Source organism: Tursiops truncatus, chromosome 2 (genome assembly GCF_011762595.2).
Source record: "Tursiops truncatus isolate mTurTru1 chromosome 2, mTurTru1.mat.Y, whole genome shotgun sequence".
NCBI lineage: Eukaryota > Metazoa > Chordata > Mammalia > Artiodactyla > Delphinidae > Tursiops > Tursiops truncatus.
This window is the reverse complement of record NC_047035.1, coordinates 62,076,335-62,099,379: the sequence shown is the minus strand read 5'-3', so window position 1 is coordinate 62,099,379 and position 23,045 is coordinate 62,076,335. Positions and strand designations below refer to the sequence as shown.

Here is a 23,045-nt window from a genome sequence, read left to right as displayed (position 1 = left end):
ATTTCCACATTTCTTCTGATAAACTGAAGTGCATCTGGCACCACCCTCAGACTTTCTACAGAATTTACAAAACAAAGATAATATTAAAAATCAAAAGTAAAAGAAAAACATTTGTGTTTCTAAAAGGCAATCTCTTATGGATATTACCTTAGGAGAAAATAAAACGTTTGACTTAATACCATCTGTAGTGAAATGACCACAGGGACAGGTCTAAATGGTTTATTAAGTAAGAAGGATTGAACCTATGAAAAATTGTTCTCTCCTAGAATATTTCTAACCCACACATGTGATTTATATCATGGCAGAATTCGACACAAAAGGTCTATTGTTTTTGGCAAAATAACCTGCAAACATGCTTAATTAGGATGCAAAGTGAAAGCACAGTTTAATACTGTTGACAGCCATGAACTTTAGACATCAATTTCTACTATTATTATTATTATTATTTTACTTATGGAAATATAGGAAAAGCAGTAAATATGGAACTCGAAGACAAAGTTATCAACGAGATGTAACAGTTAAATCTTACCATTCTCATTTGTGTGTCAACATCACAAATAAAATGCTCTGAACACCCTACCTTGGAATGGAAATGAAAGAAGTCAGTTTTGCAATCAAAGCTTACCTTCACTGATATTTGAAAAAGATGTCAGCATTTAAGTTAATATCTATTTCTAGAAGGCTTTACTTTAAGAAGTGATGGCCTCTTTCTGGGGAGAAGGGATAATTCTTTATACTGACATTCCATTCCATTTACTGCAAGATGAAAATGAATGCCACCATTAAATGAATTCCATGGTCAGTTAATATTCAAAGCAAACTTTTCTATTGTAACCACTTAGTCACCATTCTATAGGAATATTTAGATTCTAAAAATAAGTCTGCAAGAATATAACACAGCACCAGTTTCAAACTGGTAATGCCCAGCTCTTCCAGGGTCATGTCTCATAATTCTTTGTTTCTATGGATCAGAGACTAAGGATGTGAAAAGGGAAGACCAGGTTCCAGGTCTGAATGAGGCAAAAGCAGAATCTGGTTACACTGTCTGAATATTGTAGCCAGTTCACTTATTTAAATTTTAGTAATCATTTTAAAGTGACAATTTATGTGTGACAAAAGACAAGGTAAGATGTAGGGTTAAAGCATTACATGGTATAGCAGAAAGAGTTCTGGCCTCTGGTTCTTTCCTTCCCACTGCTGTATACCTTCAGATAAATTATGTCAGTAACTTTCAGTTCTGGGCCTTTACTTCCTGTTTTTCTTTCCTTATCTGAAAATGACAGTTATTCTGAGAAGGATCAGGCAAAATCATGAAGTCTACAAAAATGGTTTTAATAGTACAAAATGGCACAGAAGGTCAGGATATTTCTGTGAAGCTTGAAAAATGTATCTACCAGAGATCACCAATCTGAAGAGTTAAAATTAAAAACTTCAGGGTGGGTATCTGACCTGAGGTATCTGAACTTACTGTTTCAAGTTCTTATTTTACCTCTGTAGACATAGTCTTAGAGTTGAATAAAGTGTTAAAAAGTTAACTAGGTACTCTGTTTTATAAGATCTATTAAAATTTTCACGGATTTATTTCCTATTATAAAATTAATACATGCTTCTTGTAGAAGCTTCCAACAGCTCAGAATTCTGTAAAGAAAAAGTACTTTCCCTCCACTGCTCCCTGCTTTTTCCTGCTCTCCCCACCGCTCCACACAAACACACACGCATAGGACTCTCCATTTCCACTCCTCAGACATGATCATTATGGACAGTTTCTTGTAAAATTAAATACTCTGAAAATGGAAAAAGTTGGTAGACAATTTATCAATTTAAAAAATGTTAAATTAAAGAAAAATCTAGAATTATCCCATACAAGTCAGAATTGGTGAAATCTCAAATTCCCTTGGGACAACAGAATGACCAATTGCTGGGTGAGGGAATTGAAACAATAACCCTGTAAACAAACTGTCTGGAGTGTATGGCTAGAGCCAGCCTAGAGCAAAGATGGAAAAAAGCCTTCAAGGAACACCACCTCCTCCTCGTGGTTAACAACTTGATGACGTTCTTCAACATGTTTTAATGATTATCGTATCTTCCTCTTCACAAAGGACTGATTTATTATGGTTTAAATTTAAAGAATACTGGTTTCCCAGTTTTGAATCAGGCTTAGATTACAGAACACATAAGATCAATGACTTTCTTCTAGGCAAAACACCCCTGAAAGCAAAACCCACAACTAACCCCACAGCGTTCATTTAAGTGCAGAAGGAACAGTCCTGGGGAAAAGTTCTTCACACAGTTCTAGACGTTAACTCCTTCCACCACCCTCCGTCTCTACTCCTCTTCCCATACCTGTCATCAGCACCTCCACACTTAACACTTCCACGGCACCTTAAATGCACAAACAACTTCATGTATTATTTATCTTAATCCTCAAAATCATTTTGTCAGGTAGAAAGGACAATCTTAGCTTTTCAATTTACAGATTAAAAACACTGAAGCTCAGAGCAGTAAAGTGATTGGCCCATGATCATTCCCCAGTAAAAGTATGTTCGCTCAGGTATACTACTGCTGTCTAGATGTCTATCTCCATTTCAGAGCTCTCCTCTCAAGATCCCACATGCAATCACTGATCCAACATCTGCACTTCAGAGTCCAAATGTGGTTAAACTCAGTTTTCCAGGCTCAGCCCATAATATTCTCCCCCAAACTTGTTCATTCTCAACGAATGGCACCATTATCCTTTCAGTTGTTCAAGCCCCAAACCTAGGAACCATCCCTCCCCACTACCCCTTTTATCAACATGCACGTAGACTCGATCACCACATCCTATAGATTTTGCCTTCTAAACTTTTCTCAAATCTGTCCACTTCCCCTTGTCTTCACCATGAATACTGTAGTCCAAGACCCCAGCATTGCACATAACAATCATTTCCATGTTACACTCTGTCTTCTGCACACTACTCCCATTCCACCCATTCTCCACGCTGCAGCCAGAGTGATCAGGTAATTTCTCGGCTTAAAATCTTTTGTTGGCTTCCCAGTGCTCTTCAGATAAACAGAAGAATCCTTAGTGCGGCCTATAAGGGCTAATATAATCTGACCCTTGTAAGCTGGCAAGATAAGTGAGCTCTTTCCATAATTTCAGGATACTATGATGTCTTTTAAGTAATAAATAAATATTTAAGCTTCTGTTTTTTTCATAATGCATAACATTTAAAACTTAAGTGTATTGATTAATTGTAGAATGAAGTTTGCATTCGTGGATTTTTTTAAGCATTAGTAACACAATCATATATAAATCTTATTGATCCTTCTGAAATTCTTCTTTAAATATATCCAAGTTCATATTATTGTAATAACATATGCATTAAAATACATGCACAAATATATATAATAAAATATATATTATTTATATAACATTCGTAAATTATATCATTCATTTCATTGTGTGTAATTTCTATCTGCTGCAAGCCTTTGGATAGCTGGAGAAATAGAGGCATGGACATTTCTCCCACGTTGTATGAATCACTCATCTCAGAGTTTAAAAAACATCAGCTTCATGGCTGTGTGACTTGTGCAGTTGCCCAGAGCCTGCACTTAGAGGAGCCCCATGCTTGGTTTATTGCTCTACAGTTGCTGTCTTGAAATTCTTAATTTTTGCACATTGTCATTTCACCCAGGGCTCCAAAGATTATTAATCTGTTCCTGCTAAAAACATTTTTTTAATGTATGAAGAGTTGAACTCTCTCATGTCATCCACGACCTAAGTGTTTATTGTACTCTACTTCTGTATTTTAAGAACTCAACAGGAGAAGAGCTCTGAGGACCACCAGAGTCAGAATTGTCAGTCAGTGGGATCTATATATTCTGTGGCCATTCATAGATTTCAGACCAACAAAACATGAGGTTATACTCAAAAAATGAGGTTTCTAAATAGAGTGAAACCTGGTTAACAATTTTGGCGAATGAGGCAATGTCAACCGATAGTTAATGGGGAACATGCCTTGGATTTAGCTGTTACTTGAGATAAGTACTGGCCTAGATTACAGGGGATAGCTGGAAAAAGGCAACTGTAACCAACATTACCTTATAGAATCAGGTGATAGCCATATTAGAAATATTTTTATTCTTTATAAAGTTCTTCAATACTTTTTTTTTTTTTTTTTTTTTTTTGCGGTACGCGGGCCTCTCACTGTTGTGGCCTCTCCTGTTGCGGAGCACAGGCTCCGGATGCACCAGCTTAGCTGCCATGGCTCACGGGCCCAGCATGTGGGATCTTCCCGGACCGGGGCTCGAACCCATGTCCCCTGCATTGGCAGGCGGACTCTAAACCACTGCACCACCAGGGAAGCCCCAAAGATGCTCATTTTAAAACACATCATGTGTTACTTTTATCTTGTCAAAGTTGAAAGGCTGCTGACATCTGTAAGTTACCATTAAAAATTATTATTATTATTTTATATCAAAAGTGCATGATCCTAGAAGAGTTGATTTACTACTTATCCTAATTAACTTAGGTGAATTTAAAAATTACCATCTAGGTAAAATTTAAATTTTAGGCTGATAATTTCCCCTCATGAACTCAAAATTTATTTACACTATGAAAATTTCAACTTCCTTGAGCAAGTTATGCTTCTGAGATAAAAATTAAGTAATAACAGTTTCTAGAAATTCCTATTAGTGATAAATGTGAAGCATTCAGGTATAATGGTATATTCTTCAAGAAGATGAGTTTTGGTGTCAGACTTGGGTTCAAGGCTCTGCCTTGCTCTTTATTATGTGACTCTGAGCAATTTACTTGATCTTTCTGAGCCTTTGTTTCTGAATAGGGATCACAACACTCAATAAACAAGGCTGATGTGGGGATCAACTTAGATAACAGACATAAGAGTTCAGCACAGTGACTTGGAAGGATAAATACTCTATAAATGCAGCTATCATCATTGATAGGATTTTTCCTCCAGGATTTTAATCTATTAAACAGTTACCTTATTGACAGGAATAATGTTCTTGACATTGTAGTAGAAGCCGAAATAAACCATGTTGAAAACTCCGTGACGTCCCAAAGTTGCTGTAAATCCTTTGTTGAGGCCCTGGAGTCCCAAGCCTTCCTTCTTAATGATGTGTCTTGCGTAACTCATGGTGGATGGTTGCTGCACGAGAGAGGAGAAAGGTCATCTTTGGGACTGTGAAACAGAATAAATTACAGTTTTAACTTCCCTTCAAGCCCAAAATTATTAGGGACTTATTTTTCCCCAAAGATGAATAATCATGCCTAGATTCATGCTTTTTAAAATTAGGAAACCCCAAAAGTAAACAAAATTGCATGCATAACAACAGGCCTTAAAGGGAAGATTGTTGGCCAAGAAAAAAATATCTTTGATGGAATTAGTGAAACTAATGTCATATAATAGCTAACATCATTTTCAACATGTCAATAGTTGCATCCAATTCTGGATCATCCACACTAATAGAGGGGATTAACCATATAGATAAACTAGCAATCCATACTGGTAATCCATAACTGTGCATCATCCAAAAGGAATGTATTTTTGGCTCCTGAATATTTACCTTTCTAATTATGTTTTTCTAAAGTGAATGTTACAATTAGTCCTGATTCCATTCCCTCAATAGTTTAAACTGGCATTAGGTTAGAAATCGGCTGTGGATAAATAGCAGTTGATTGTAGACTTCCTCAAGAAAGTGGGCAATCAGTGTGTGTAACACTTGCTGTGATAAATGATAAATCAATGGTGTTGAGAGTACTGGGTTACCTTTAATTTACTTCTTTCCAGCCCTTTGATTGATTACCTAAGGTTGAAATACCTTGACTGCTGGAACCCAGTCAGTGCTACTTTTGGAACTTGCTAAAGAAATCACTGTAGTTTGCCCTGAGTTTTATAATTCATTACAGTACAATTACAACAATTCATGTGGGTTTTTAAATAAGGTTGAGTGACTGTTTCCTTTTTGGAGGTACAGCACAAAGGATCTCTCTCCCTCTTAAATTTTGAATACTGAATAGTAAATAAGGGGAAAGGTTCAGCATTTAATTTTTTTCCCATGAGGCAAGCACTGAGATGACGCGTATTTGAAATTTCACTGGAGCAGGTTGCTGGAGTGATCATGGCAGTCTGATGCACTCACTGACTAAAAGTGTTTTCTTATCATGTGCAATTAAGGCTGTGTCAGCAGAACAGAACAAATCCAATCAAGGCTTTTCATCCAACTTTGTAGCTATGTAATTAACCTGATACATTTAAATGAGTTTGTTTACAGAGTAAACCCTATAGCTTTTACTGATAAATGTTTTAAAAACTCTAGCTACAATTCTACACTCAAATTCATCTTTTCATTTAAGAGGATTAATTACAATAAATTACATTAATCCCAAGAAAACACTTTTTTTGTGACATGAGAAAAACACATGAGAACGTACCTTAAAACAATAAAAGACATTTCATATCGGAAAACCAAAAATTCTCAGAAGGTTAAAGTTCACTCTCTCTGCTACAAAATGGGATTTTTTTGTTTGTGTTATGGCACATTGACTATCAACCCCAGTTATTTATTTTGGTTTTCAAAAGAGACTTGAGAACAAGTTGAGCAGAAGTTCATTTCTGTTGGAAAGACTCTGAAAGTGCTGAGCAAACTCCTAGGCACTGCTCTCTTGTTGTGAGGAAGGCAGCCTAGAGGGCAAAGGCAAGGAAAGGAGGCAGCTCTCCTGGGGATGAAAGAAACTAGGCAGAAGTGAAGCTGCCTGGGTCCAGACTGACCAACACCAGTCCTCCCTGCTTCTAGCCCAAGCTTTCTCTCCATCCTCACCCACTCTGAAGCCCCGAGGGCAGGAGAGATGGGGAGGTCAGAGGCCATCTAGATTCTTCAGCAACAGAGGAACCAATGACTTTGAATGAAAGTGCAGATTAACATGGCTTTCCCTAAATAAAACAGGTATAAAGATGTGTCTATCATTTAAAAATCTAGTGTGCTAAATCATCAAAATTTAAAGAGAGGACTTCTATTAGATCTTTTTTTAAATTAATTTTTATTGGAGTACAGTTGATTTACAATGTCGTGTTAGTTTCTGCTGTACAGCAATGTGAATCAGTTATACATATACATATATCCCCTCTTTTTTAGCTTTTCCCATATAGGTCATTACAGAGTATTGAGTAGAGTTCCCTGTGCTATAAGTAGGTTCTTATTATTTATCTATTTTATATATAGTAGTGTGTATATGTCAATCCAAATAGCATTTACTGATGGTCCATTGCCTGATTTCTACCAGCTTGGATGTTAGGTAGGTACGAAGAAATGTAACACATGGATTTTGACTCAAGTGCCTTGTTGAGTTTGAACTCAGCTGTGAATAATTAAGCAAATCAGGGGGTAGTACAGTAGTTAGAAATAGGGGGTCAGAGCCAGACAGTCCCAAGCTTTGAATCCCAGAAATATCACTTGCTAGCTTAAGCAGGTATTTTATCCTCTGATTTATCCTCACTTCATTCATCTGTAAAATAAGGATAATAATAGAATCTTCCTCATAGGATTGTTGTTGTGATGATAAATAAGTCAATGAACTTTGCCCTATGTAAGCATTTACTATACATTAGCTGTTAATAATAATGGCAATTATGAAGATAATAAAACTAGTCATAATAGTAAAATAACAGGTAATTTCTTTGGTAGTTGAAGGCAATGACAACCAAAAGGTGGAGGCTGATTTGAGGGGGAGGAAGGACATGAATAACTAGCCTCTTCTTGCTCATTCCTTTTGGCTGTGGTTTCCTTTTCCCAGAGCCCTGGACCCTTGTGACATGATCCTTCCTACAGAAATGCCTTCAGAGTGCAAGATCATAGGTCTGCTTTTTCTGGGAGCCACCCATATCCAGCTCCTGGGCTACAGATCTCCTAGGTCATCACCCCAGGGCTTTCCTCTCAGGAGCAGCAGATCCTGTAAAATGGTCTCTTCCCTACTGCTTGGTAAACATCCTCGGTAAGAACTCTTCACTTGACAGGTCTATGCACTGTAGAAGCAAGGCCACCATGAGGGAGCAAAGGTTGGGAAAGGAAAAGCACACTAACCAGGCCTCCACCTGACACAGTTTATTTATACCTTAGAGAGCATATACATGCATGTTACCAGGTACCTGGAACACAGGAAGTGCTCATCAATGTTCGTCATTATCATAGATACTTGGTACTTTACATATATCATCTTACTTAATCCTCTGAACAAGTGTGTGGGATGGGTATTATCTTTATCCCCATTTGACAGGTGAGGAAACTAAAGTTAAGTTACTTGCTCAATATCACAGAGTTAGTGGAAGGTCCAGAGCTCCAACTGAGGCCCCTCAGGCTCCAAGTTCATACTTTTATACTCTGCATGGTTCTGCCATCCTATCATATATGATTGCCTCTCTCCACAACCTGTAATGTGGACAGCAGGTATATTATTCTCATTTTACAGGTGAGGAAACCAAGGATTAAGTAATATTCCTAAGGGGAAAGTACTGGAAAATGGCTTAAGCAGAATTCTACATCTCATCCAGTGGTGCTCTCATGCTTGTTGACTCATTCTTGTTATACACATGCTGTAAGATTTTCAGAGTTTGATAATCCAACTGATACAGGTGACAGATAAATACAAATACATTTTTCTGGCAGCTTGGGGCCTTGAGACCAAGAAAAACCTAAACTCTAATTCCCGTAAGAATTAGAGGTGTCCTTTTTGCTTCGTTCAGAGACACTGTATCACACACATGTAAGCAAATATTTAACTAGAAAGGCAAAACATGACTTCCACTAGGAAAATACAGAATCATTTTGACTAGATCTCTGTAAACACAAGTTTTACTAAACTTATTTGATTACTGGGCTTCCATTTCAAAGCGAAATGGTAACTGATTAGCATCATCAGGCAAATGATTCCAATCCTATCCAACCCAGCAGGTCACCCAAAAATTCAGTTTCCTTTCAATATTTAGATTCACTCCAATTTTCATATTTAGTTACCAGCTGTGGGCCAAATTGCATTCTAACTTTCCTAGATATACCTTTCATTGACCGCACCAGAGCTGCAAGCACGGAAGAATAAGTGGGTCGGAACGGAGCTAATGTTGCAATATCACACTGCTCTCCACGTTCATTTAGAAAAATCTTCAGTTCACCGGTACCTGCCAGAAGTATTTCCATTGGAAGGAACTCAAAGTCTACTTTAACTCTGATGTCAGCTATTGCCAATTGTTAATTCTGGGAACTCCATGGTCTTTTATGCATTAATTTATTCAACAAACACCTACTGAGCCCTACTAGGCGCCATGCACTGTGTTAACTATCTAGTACGGTACTTTGTTCATATTCGAGAAACATAAAAATATTTTTGCTTTGCTTTTTATTTGGAGAGATATACTGAAAAATTTTATATCTACCCATGAGAATATTCTGTAATGATTATGAAACATGAAATCGAATTTCTGTAATTGATGAAGCCACTATGGAAAACAGTATGGACGTTCCTCAAAAAACTAAAAATAGAACTACCATATGACCCAGCAATTCTACTCCTGGGCATATATCCAAAAAACATGAAAAAAAAATTTAAAAGATACATGCACTCTAATGTTCATAGCAGCACTATTTATAATAGCCAAGATATGGAAGCAATCCGTGTCCATCAACAGACTAATGGATAAAGAAGATGTGGTATACAATGAGAAATCACCTCACGCCTGTCAGGATGGCTAACATCAAAAAACCCCCACAAATAACAAATGTTGGAGAGGATGTGGAGAAAAAGGAACACTCATAAACTGTTGGTGGGAATATAAATTGGTGCAGCCACTATGGAAAACAATATGGATGTTTCTCAAAAAACTAAAAATTGAACTACCATATGACCTAGCAATTCCACAGCTGGGTATACATCTGAGAAAAACGAAAACACTAATTCGAACAGATACATGCACCCCATGTACTTAGCAGCATTACTTAGAATTGCCAAGATATGGAAGCAACCTCAGTGTCCATCAACAGATGAATGCATAAAGAAGATGTGGTGTATATACACAATGGAATAATACTCATCCATAAAAAAGAATGAAAACTGATATCACTTATATGTGAAATCTAAAAAATAAAGCAAAATAGTGAATATAGCAAAAAAGAAACAGACTTGTACAGAGAACAATCTAGTGGTTACCAGTGGGGAGAGGGAAGCGGGGAGGGGCAAGATAGAGGTAGGGGATTGAGAAGTACAAGCTACTATGTATAAAGTAAATAAGCTACAAGGATATACTGTACAACACAGGGAATATAGTCAACATTTTATGATAATTATAAATGGAGTATAACCTTTAAAAATTGTGAATCACTATGTTGTACACCTGTACTTTATATTGTACATCAATAAAAAAATTAAAAAAAAATGATGTGCTATATATACACAATGGAATATTACTCAGCCATAAAAAGAATGACATTCTGCCATTTGCAGCCACGTGGATGGACCTAGAAATTATCATGCTTAGTGAAATAAGTCAGACAGAGAAAGACAAATACTGTATGATATTACTTGTATGTGGAATTTAAAAAATAATACAAATGCATGTGTATAACAAAACAGAAACAGATTCACAGATATAGGGAACAAACAAGTGGGTACCAGTGGGGAGAGGGAAGGGGGAGGGGTGCGTTAGGAGTATGGGATTAAGAGATACAAACTACTGTGTATAAAATACATAAGCAGCAAAGATATATTGTACAGTACAGAGAATTATAGCCATTATCTTGTAATAACTCTTAATGGAATATAAACTGTAAAAATACTAAATCTCTATGCTGCCTACCTAAAACATAATATTATAAATCAACACACTTCAATAAAAAATTCTTTTAAAAATTAAAAGTCCTTAAGAGGCGTAAATAAAAGAGACGATCCATTGCCTACACAATGCTCCCAGGCACCACTCTGGGACACTGATTCCTTACTCTCTGAGAGCCCAGAATTACCAACAGATCACCGAGATGACTTATGGCAGCCTCAGCTATTTTTTCTGGAGTTCTTCCATCCAACTACTGACCATAGCTGGCTCTGATTACCTTGTGAGATCATGGACAGAGGTTTTAGGCATTGTTCCTTGGGTAAACAGCTATCAGAGTATGGCCGGTAGGCACAAGCGTGGGGTGTGTGTCAGTGGATTTCCTCCCTCTCTAAAGCGAGAGAAGAGCTCTAGGCACACCATGTCCAAAGACAGCACGCTCCACATGCGTCCCTTTACTTGCTTCCCATGGCAAGGGGAACTCGGGTGTATTTTAGAGCCAATGGAATAAGGTGTTGCACTGGATTTCATCACATGACTGGAAAGCAAACCGGATGAGACCTTTATACAGTGAAGTGAGTGTCCATATCCGGGCCTTAAGAAAAATACTGCTTTTTAAAGACGATATCCAGTTGCTACACTTAGGTGGGAAAATACCCTTGCTCATTAGGAGATAGATCACTTAAGCTCTTCATTCCTCGAAGTCTTGAAGCATTTTCATAAATTTGAAAAAAGAAGAAAACTCTTCCTTTTATTTGAGAACAAAATGTAAATGAAAGAAGAGGAATCGGGCTCAAAATTCCACAGTTACACATCTCTTTTAGCTTAGGTATTTCACTAATTTGTCGTTGCAGTTTATTTTACTAAGGCATGATTAGGGACAAAAAGACATCCAAAATATAATTATATTCTTTCTACAATTTACATTTGATGAGCAGGCCTATTTTTAAACAATCTGTGAGTGGAAAATAATTTGCTTTAAACAAACTCTTCCAGATGCTGAGCCACAAAGCTATGTCAACACCAAGTTGCTGTCCAATAACCGCCTGGAGGAACACGGGGCCTCGGGGTGACGGGACGAGACGCTGACCCTGTGCTTTGCCTGCTGGCAGAGCAGGAGGGAAGGTGACTGCGCTGTGGACACAGGGGTGACTACTCAGAGGGGACTGGCAACATGGAAGGAGCCTTTGCCTCTTCATGGTTCCAGAAACACAACGATTTTCCCTTAAGCGTCTTCATTACCCACTTTTCTTTATCCCAGTGAAAACAGTGTGGTTTCTAGAAAGAGACCTCTATGTTAATGCTCAGTTCCTTAGAGCTAATAACTGCATTAGGTTTTATTTCCCCTATCCGTAACATAGAGATAGAGCCACTGACCTTATAGGGATAATGGGAGGATTAGGTATCAGGTGCGTGTGAGCACTGTAAAAGGTGGAAGGAGACAGAGCAGTTACCAGAGCGATGCGATTGCAGGGCGGTAGTGGCAGCCATCACCAATTATTTTTTCTTTACATAGCCCTGTATTACCTGATTTGTGAAAACAATTACTTTTGTAATTTACAAAAACTATATAACTTTAAAAAGTCAAATAATGGAAAAAACATGTAAGGCATCTTGCACAGTATCTGGCCTATAGTGGATGTTCTGTAAATGGTAGCTATTATCATTACTTCAAAGTCTCAATTCTGAAGGCAAAAATCTAGGGTTTCTGGCACAGCTGAGTGGAAGACTGAAGTCTATTTTCTGTAAATGATAATAGAGAGGCAACTTGGCTGCTGCCTTAGGCACTGTTGAAAGATAACTATAGGAATGGATTCATACACATAATTCACTTTTCTGCCTACAAGAATCATAGACTGGAAAGAAATAATTTAGGTACTGAACAGCTTCCAGGCAGGATTTCACATGGTAATGCAGGAAAAATTTGAACTTAACTCAATACGTCATCATGAATGTTGACATGCCCTTGAAGCTAGCTTCTCACGCGTTCTGAAAAAAGAGCCACACATTCACTCTCTATATAACTCAACTTCTCTCCTTCTGGAAAGAGAGGATTGCAAAGTACAGTCCTATTCACTTTGTGTTGTCTCTACATAATATGACTAAGTTTAAGCATTTGTTAATTGCCTATGGAGAAAATAATCACTAAGCTTTGTGATACTGTACGTGATCTAACTGGTCTCTATTAGATTATTAAGCTCCCAGGATAGAGTGTGTGGAGCTATATTTAGTGGTGTTATCCAAAACAAGAATCAAACCCTGAATTAATTTTTAAAAAATCCTTATCTTTAAAGATTCTACCATCGATGATACATTTGCTATCAGTTCATTGATCCTTAAGTTTTAATCATAGAGCATAGGTGGAAGATGATTCCCTTCTTGGGCTGAACATCTTTAAAGACTAAATCGAGATGAAACAGGCTTTTGCAATTTCCTAAAGGTTTAGTTTCCTATTTGGGGGTGAGAATGATTATGTTCATATGTAACGCCGATAAAAATGACAGAGTAGAAGGATAACCTGTGCCCCATCCACACATCAGAGGCAAATCCTATAGACCTCAAGGGAAGGAAAACATAACCCGTTAGCCAAATAATAACTTTGAAGTAGATTTCAAAGTGGAGAGAAAAACTGGGAAACAATTCATACAAGATTTTGCTCCTGGAGAGAAATTCACATTTTCCAGGCTAGCAGAGAGCATGCCAGCAAAACACCACTTGGCTTAGCATAATTGATAGGGGACTTCTCATTCTTATAAGTGTACAGGAAAAAACGATGCACCTAGTTAGAAGGGAGCGGAACAACAAGCTACAAAGTCACACTTTTGGCAAGACTGGGGATACACACCATCTCCAATGGAGAAATCCCTGGGCAAGCCTAGTCCTAAGCCAAAAAGACTACAGACCAGAACGACACTTTGCTTGGGTTTAGTTTGAAGGATGGGGGGAAATTTGGATCTATCCTGATTTTATCTGAACATGTTTTTATACCCACTGAACCAAACCAGAGCATGACAAAACTGTGATTACTTTGTTCCCCACAGAAGGTCAAGCGTATTTAGAGACCAGTTTACTTTATTCACTGTGAATTTTAAGATGCTGGCCAAGATTCTGGTATTGGAATTGAAGGAAGTGTGGCAGGGATTATAGTCTTTGACTGATATGGTGGTAATTTTAAAAGTGGAGGCAAGACAAGTACACCTATTGAAATACTTTATACAGAAGCTGGAAGGATATAAGGGAAGTATCAATAACCAAATTAACCACAATTTCCTTTACATTTCTAGCATAGTTTAGGGCTTACTGGGAGGGAAGGCATATTTTATGGATAACATACCTCTGACTGCCTAGAAAATCAGTCCTAGAGCACAGAGGGGTGAACACAGGCAGCTGGAGCCAGCAGCGTACCTGCCATTCCTGGGAAATCCTGTCAGGAATTTCACTGAGGGCCCCAAGAACATAGCACACACAGCCTCTGCTCTCAGCCAGTATTGCCCTTGGATCCCAGCTAGAGGGGCGCCTTTCCTGGACCCCATGCTTCAGAGGGCCCCATTCTGGCCCTTTGCCAACTATTCCCTCCCCACAGGGCCAAATGGACATCTACCTACATTCCACAACCTCCTTCTAGACCACGCTCTGTGCACCTGGGACCACGGCAGTCCTTTTGTTCCATCTTTATCACTCTACCATCGCCTCCAAGACTTTAAGTGTAATATTAAGAGTCATGTTGACTACTGTTACCCTAGGCTATCTTCCACTACAGAGAACTTCTTGGGAACTTTTCATGTTTAAAGGACCACGCAGACTCACCTCCTCAGGCTGACGAAATAGGAAAATCCACAATTACTGTGTACGAATCCATGGTGGTTCAAATCTAAGGCAGGAAGGTAGAAAGGCTGAGCCACAGACCTGTGGCCTGAGAAACTCATACTATTGGCGGAGCAGCAAGAGTTATCTCCCTGCAAAATAAGCCTCTGGGGAAACTGCTCTGCTTTTTGTAAAGGTGTTGTCAAGCCATCTGGCCATTCTCCATGCAGCCCATCTAGTTAGTGTTTCACCACAGCTGGCAGCTGTAATTGACTGAAAAGGCTGAAAATGAGCTTAGTTCACAGCCTCCAGGTGAAGCGGCCGCGAAGGCTTGATCAAGAATCCACGTTCAATTTATATGACTATTCTTGAGGAAGAATATCTTGATTGTGGTAGAACTCTTTCCAAAGTGGCTTCAAATGTTTTTAGTTTCCTCTTGAACTTCTGCTGCTATATGCAAGTTATTTATAGCAAACAGGTACCCAACTACTATTGTTTATGATAACAGACCTGCATCTAAGTTTAAAGATCTTGTCAATAGGCACTGTAACTAGGCTGCCAGCCCTTAAGCCCTGATAAAGAATTCAGGCTGAATGGATTGCATTGGCAGTTGGGAATGACCTAAGGTGAACCATTGTTCAGTAAGCTGTTTTTGAGCCCACAACTGGGAGTCAGGTGTGACTGTTCATTGCAGCAATATCTCAAGATAGATCTGTCTCTAGTCAACCTTAAGGATTTATAAGATCAATTTGCATCTAGAAATAGTTACCATTGATTGAGTGCCTATCATGTCCCAGGCTCTGTGTTAAGACCTTTGGGTATACTATCACATTTAATTTCTCATAAAAAGCAGGTCGTAATAATAACTACTAACACTTATTAAACCACCACTACATGACAGACTGTATTGACAGCTTTATATACATGTCTCAACTAACCCTATTACACCATTTGATGTGGCCATTACTATTATTTTTCCCTAACAAAAGAGGAAACTGGGCTATGGTCAGAGTAGGAAGCAGGGGGCTGTCACAAAGTCAGTAACTTAGATGGCCCTGCGGGACTTGTGTTTCTATCTCCTTATAGAAATACCTTGTTGTAATGTAGTTGGACTGATCACCATCATTTTACCACAGAGGGAACTGCAAGTAACTTGTTCAAGGCCATACTGTTAGGAAATGGTAAAGAGCTTGATGGGTACATCTCTCCGCAAACCCTTATGGCTTTTTGCTCCCCAAACCAATTGCCTTTCTGTTCTAGACAGCTTTGTTTATATATGTTCTTTGATAATTTGCACATAAGGTTTAAGCTCTTTAAGAAATTACAGAGCAGGAAAAATGGGGGTTCCTGCTACTATAAATGAAGTACTAGAACCAGAATTATGCAAGATTGTGTCCTAAGATGGGTCAGCAAGTCATTCCCACCTGAATTAGCGGAAAAGATTCTCCCTGAGGTGGGTTTAACCCGGCAGAGCCATTAGAACATTTCTTTTGGATTACTTACTTTTCTTTATACGGTTCTGTATTTTCTAAATTTTTACAGTGAGCAAGTGTTACCTTCTAATGTAAATGTTTACAGATAATACTGGATACATTCTCATGTTAAACATTCAAACGCACCAAGCTCTTCCCTTAAAACTCTTATCTTCCTCTCTCCCCTTCCAGTCTCCTTTCCAGAGGCAGCCAAAGTGAGAAGTTTGTATGAATTCCTCCAGACCTGCACTGTCTTCTAAGGACATCACCATCCACATGAGGCTACTGAGTGCTTGAAATGTCCTAGTTTAAACTGGAACGTGCTTGTAAGCATAAAATACACACTAGATTTGAATATCCAGTATGAAAAAAGAGTGTAAAATATCTCATATAATTTGTTTATTGATTACATTTTGAAATGATAATATTTTGGATATACTGGGTTAAATAATATATAATTTAATTTCATCTGTTTCTTTTTACCTTTTTACATATAGGTGGCACATGTTATATTTTTATTTTTGGACAGCACTGCTTGAGAGTCTAGACCATTTTTAGTACATCTGTACACTTATATGTACATACAGAAATATGTAGTTTTTTTGGTGTCTCCTAACATAAATATGCATTATCTATACATAACTAAAACTTTATACCAGAAGTAAAACTTTTTTTCTTAAAAAAGGAAGCATAATCTTTAAATGCTTTAGGCATTAAATTAATTCCTAAAAAAAAAATTTAATTCCTTTCTTCCTCCCTTTCTCTTCCTCTTCCTCTCCCCGCCCACCCACCCCATAATTCTTGACAACCTACAAAGCCTGAGAATGAAGAAAGTATTAATTATTCTTTGCCATACAGATGCTGAAGTGAGCGCACCTAACATTGTTTTGGATTAATTCAACACAGGTACAGATTAACAAAAGGGTATCACTTGTTGGATAAAAGGACGTGCTAGTCAATAGACGTAGGCTTTGGAGTTAATGAGTTCTCGACAAAAGACAGAGAAAACAGCTGCACTTGCCCCAAATGACTGGTAGGTATTTTTAAATGTCTAGATCTGAAATTTGCTATTCTTTTTTAAACATCTTTATTGGAGTATAATTGCTTTACAATGGTGTGTTAGTTTCTGCTTTATAACAAAGTGAATCAGCTATACATATACATATATTCCCATATCTCCTCCTTCTTGCATCTCCCTCCCACCCTCCCTATCCCACCCCTCTAGGTGGTCACAAAGCTGATCTCCCTGTGCTACGCAGATGCTTCCCACTAGCTATCTATTTTATGTTTGGTAGTGTATATATGTCCATGCCACTCTCTCACTTTGTCCCAGCTTACCCTTCCCCCTCCCCATGTCCTCAAGTCCATTCTCTATGTCTGTGTCATTATCCATGTCCTGCCCCTAGGTTCTTCAGAAACTTTTTTTTTTTTTTTAGATTCCATATATATGTGTTAGCATACGGTATTTGTTTTTCTCTTTCTGACTTACCTCACTCTGTATGACAGACTCTAGGTCCATCCACCTCACTACAAATAACTCAATTTCATTTCTTTTTATGGCTGAGTAATATTCCATTGTATATATGTGCCACATCTTTATCCATTCATCTGCTGATGGACACTTAGGTTGCTTCCATGTCCCGGTTATTGTCAATAGAGCTGCAATGAACATTGTGGCACATGATTCTTTTTGAATTATTTGTCAGGGTATTTTCAGGGTATACGTCCAGTAATGGGATTCCTGGGTCATATGGTAGTTCTAATTTTAGTTTTTTGAGGAACCTCCATACTGTTCTCCATAGTGGCTGCATCAATTTACATTCCCACCAACAGTGCAAGAGGGTTCCTTTTTCTCCACACCCTCTCCAGCATTTATTGTTTGTAGATTTTTTGATGATGACCATTCTGACTGGTGTGAGGTGATACCTCATTGTATATCTTCCCTGGAGAAATGTCTATTTAGGTCTTCTGCCCATTTTTGGATTGGGTTGTTTGTTTTTTTGATATTGAGCTGCATGAGCTGCTTGTATATTTTGGAGATTAATCCATTGTCAGTTTGAAATTTGCTATTCTTATCACGTCATTCCTTTCACTCAGATTTTTTTTTGTAATAGGCATAGTCCCATGACCTTATGTTGGGTGACTGACTATGCACTAACTACTTTTCAATTTGATCAATATTGGCACCTTTGACGAATAAAGTGCCACCTCTGATCAGCTACTGAATCCTGACAGTTGCTGGAAACAAAATGCTGACATGTGTGACCTATGTGATCTCTGTTTTACCAAGTTCTGACTAGTTGAAGTAATATGACAAATATTTTATAGGGTACCTAATAGATTTTATTTTGTCTAAGTACATACCTGACAATGAATCCAGTTCAGTGGATTCTGCAAAGGAAACGACCTCAAACAAGTTCCCCATCCTCCCCCACTTAGAAAAATGGCTGTATATACATAAACTATTTACACAGACCACACTCGTGTCAATGAACTATAGGAGCACGTGCACATGTAGCATTCTTGTGTTGGGCTGGAAGGGTGTTTACCATGTTCTAGCAAGGCCTCAGCATGTGCAAAACATTAGCAGCTCTTACATGGCCTCAGTGTAGAAGCTCCCTGAGGGCAGAGGAGAGAAAAAGAACATTAGGCATGAGCAGGGGTGCTGTGATACTTCGTTATTTTCATTCCTGTGAGTGCTTCTTGGTGCTCTGTCCCATTTGTGTTCCTCTGCTTGCATGCTGTCTTGATAAAGGACTGCAGTTTGAAGGCCTGTGTATTCTTTTTTTTTTTTTTTTTTTTTTTTTTTTTTTTTTTTTTTTTGCGGTACGCGGGCCTCTCACTGTTGTGGCCTCTCCCGTTGCGGAGCACAGGCTCCAGATGCGCAGTCTCAGCGGCCATGGCTCACGGGTCCAGACGCTCCGCGGTATGTGGGATCTTCCCGGACCGGGGCACAAACCCGTCTCCCCCGCATCGGCAGGCAGACTCTCAACCACTGCACCACCAGGGAAGCCCAGGCCTGTGTATTCTTTTGCTCACTCCTTGCTGCCCCAAGACAAGCTTCCAAATGGGTAAAAATGGGACACTAAATGGGGAGCCCCAAGTTTTCTTCTAGCTGGTAATTCTCCCAGCCAAATTTTCCTTGAGCAGATTCCATGGGGGTTGTCTTTAATGCTCCATATTGACCGGACATTTAAAAGTGTTTCTTTTTATTTGTTCCTGGTCCTTGCCATCTTTTCCCATCATTCAAGGAAGAATAGAGAAAAAGCAAAACAGAAACAGAGACTAGGGCAATACAGGATTTTCAACCTTTTCTGAAGTGCTATATATCTCTGCAATTAAGACAGTCTTTTGAAACTTAAAACAAAAAAATCTTCCTTAATTAGGATTGACATCCTCTGAGTAGATACCATCTGCTGTAGCAGGCCAACCCTGTCCTCTGCAGCTCTTGGCAGTTACAGGTGAGTAGGGGCCCCCTCTCCGTTCCCACACCCCTGCTCAAGAAGCTGCCAGGGAGCTCTCAGGCAGTAGCAGCAGGCAGGAAGTGGGGTGGGAGTGCGAGGGGGTCTCCACCCATTAGCAGACGCTTAAGTAGTAGGCAGGGGAACTTTTCTATGGAGAAATTCAGGTCAGCAGATACTCCAAACCAATTTATATTATGTGCTACCCAGTTGTGGAAGTAAATTCAAATGCTAAGAAAGGACCTGGACTGCCAATCCCCTTATTTTTTCCCTACCTTGGGCTTGGCACCCAAAAGAATAAAACAAGAACAGTTGGACTTGGTGGTTTAAAGGGAATTATTCGGCAACTTCGAAGAAGTGAAGGCAGCACAGACCAAGGCAAGCTGTCTTCATGCAACATCATGTACCAGTGACTAAATGTCAAGACCCATTATTTCCAAGTGGTGACGTCTACACAGGTTTAGTAGTATGCTCATTCAGATTTAACCAAAAGACAAGCTTGACAGATTATCAGAATCTTTGGGGGAGGGCAGTGTGTGGAGTCAGGAAAAGTGTGAGGTAATTTTACAAATGACTTCATAATTTTTTTTTTAAAAGCACAGCAATATTATCATCCTAGTGGTTTTTGCTATAGTCTATTCTAGTAAAATGTGAAATAGAAGTTCTGCCAAAAGTACAGAAAACATTTCCAAACAAGTCATTATAGATTACATTACAACTCTAAAATAAAAATGTCTAAACATGTGTTTGTCCATTAGACTTTTTTTTAAAATTAATTTTTATTGGAGTATGGTTGCTTTATGGCGTCCATCAGAATTTAGTGCATTTTTGTTAACGCTTTCCTTGTGGAAGAAATTTGACTTTTTCTTATGCTACTTCCTTAACAATAAGTTACTATGGCTTTAACAAGTGGCTATGGGCTGGGTTCATAATTTGATGTTATATTCTGAAAAATAATTTTCACATTCCTTCAACAACAGGAAAACATTAAATGATTACCTCTGTAAATTTGTTCCGATTGGCTTGCAAGCCAACTTTTACTACCTCAAAAGGGTTGACCACAATGGCTTCTGTTAGTCCAGATCCCAATCCAGCAATGGCAAAGGTCTAGAAAAATTAAGTCAATCAATACTTTAAAACAAGTCATCATGTGTATGGGGTTAAACATCCTACTCATTACACTATGCAGCTGAATGTTATAATGAGAATGGAGAAACTCACATAAATGCACCATATACCATTACTAAACAGCTTTAGATCTTGATTAGATGCTGACAATTCACGAAGAAGAAATTACAGAAGCCACAAACCACATCCTAACAATTCAAAATAAAATGTCAAAGCCCCATCAACAATGACTTTGTCCTTTAATGAAAAGAAAGGTTGTTTTACTTATTTAAGGTGGATGCTAAAACATCTGCACATGTAACAACTAAAAGAGAGTTTGACTCAAAAAAGGAGAACTTCACTTTTAAACACCTACTTAAATACATTTATTGAGCATATAAGAAATTCAAGGAGGAGAACCACAAATAAAATGCTTATAAAAAGCTAAATTTCAGGTAACCAAACAGTATAGCCAAAAATATTTAAATGTATAGCCATATTCTTAGAGTCATTATTCTAGGAAATTAAGAAACAAAAAAAAAACAGTTTAAAATTAATCCTTTATCTGACTTTTTAAACTGATAATTGCCCTATTCTTCTAGACCTAGAAGCTGAGGAATAAAAGTTGAGGTCAGAGATAAATAGGTTGTCTTGAAGGGCTCAGATAAAATCTAGAACATTTATCAAAAGGTGGCTATGGGGCTTCCCTGGTGGCGCAGTGGTTGAGAGTCCGCCTGCCGATGTGGGGGACACGGGTTCGTGCCCTGGTCCGGGAAGATTCCATGTGCCGCGGAGTGGCTAGGCCCGTGAGCCATGGCCGCTGAGCCTGCGTGTCCGGAGCCTGTGCTCCGCAACGGGAGAGGCCACAACAGTGAGAGGCCCGCGTATTGCAAAAAAAAAAAAAAAAAAGGTGGCTGTGTATCAGGTTCTTGTTTGTTATCTGTTAAGAACTTCTGCAGTAGGAAAGAACAACTTTCTAGAATTTTCCACTGAGTAGAATCCTTAAAGGATTTTCAGAAACTTTGTATCAAAAATAACCACAACTATTAACACACACACACAAGCACACACAGCAGGAAAACAAAATGAAACAAAGCCTCAAACCTTCAAAAGAGATGCTGAAAAAAATAATTCTTTGGTGCTGAAGCTCTAATTTCAGGGGAAGAGGTAATACTGTATACAACTAGGAGAAAAAAAAAAGTCAATGAAGAGTAAAGAAGAGACGCTTGTATTCGGAGTCTCTAATTTCTTCAAAGTAGGAGACTAAAAGAGAAAAGGGAGAAAGGAATGTTCTATAACCTTAGAAGGGGAGGCAAGGTGGAACCAGGGCAGGATCCAGAGCCAGGAGGTCTGGGTTTAGGTTCTGGTTTTGCCACTTTATTGGCTGTGTGACCAGAGATGCCATGTACAGTAGTTTGGGCACAAAGTTACACGTGGAGGCTGAAATCAGCCTGCACCCTACTTGCCAAGCCAGAAAGGCATCAGTCAGGAGAAAGGGGCACCTTTTCATAATCCACACAAAAACACTGTGTGTGTTAGCTGCAGCTCTGTGTTTAAATCACTGAGTCTTTTAAAGAAGATGTGCTACATATATTCAATGGAATATTACTCAGACATTCAAAAGAATGAAATAATGTCATTTGCGGCAACATGGATGGACATGGAGATTATCATACTAAGTGAAGTAAGTCAGACAGAGAAAGACAAATATCACATGATATCACTTACACACAGAATCTTAAAAAAATGATACAAATGAACTTATTTACAAAACAGACTCACAGACTTAGAGAACCAATTTATGGTTATGGTCAGGGGGAAGGTTAGGGGAGGGGGATAGATTGGGAGTTTGGGATTGACATGTACACACTGCTATATTTAAAATAAAATGCCTTTCCATGAAAAAAAAATCACTGAGTCTTTTATAAGCCACTGTTTTCTCATCTGTAAAATGGAGACAACAATATCTAATCTTTGATTTAATAAGGTTATTCTGAGGGTCAAAATAATGTGTGAAGGCCTTTTGTAAAGTGCTGTACAAAACCATTGTTACTGTTGCATGACGAGGAAGAATGGGATTGTACACAGATTCTAGGAGAGAGGGGATAACTAATGTTTTCCTTTCATGCCCCTTTATTACAATTTTAAACATATTTGTATAGGGTAACAGACAAAATATTTTATTCATTTACCTCAGACTTCCATCATGGAATCCAAAGGCAGAAAAAAAAAAAATACTAGTCCCAAACTCTTCTGACTGAAAAAGCTAAAATCCAGATGTTCAAGTTTTTATTACTATACGCAATCTTCCAAGTAATTCACTTTTTTGTTCTTCTATAAAACTCAGCTACATTTGCTGTCAGAACTAGTGTTCAGCAGTCCCTCGT

At 38.4% G+C, this 23,045-nt stretch overlaps 1 protein-coding gene across 2 annotated transcripts in view; it reads right to left on the bottom strand.

Annotated features, from left to right (window-relative positions):
- The window catches only part of SLC25A21 (solute carrier family 25 member 21), a 543,072-nt gene that overhangs the window by 39,068 nt on the left and 480,959 nt on the right, over positions 1–23,045 (bottom strand). For both annotated transcript variants that reach the window (XM_019924011.3, XM_019924010.3), the window contains 2 exons: positions 20,551–20,658; positions 4,983–5,147 (listed from right to left, as the gene is read on the bottom strand). In XM_019924011.3, the coding sequence (XP_019779570.2) occupies positions 4,983–5,147; positions 20,551–20,658 (273 nt within the window). The remainder of the gene's footprint in view (positions 1–4,982; positions 5,148–20,550; positions 20,659–23,045) is intronic.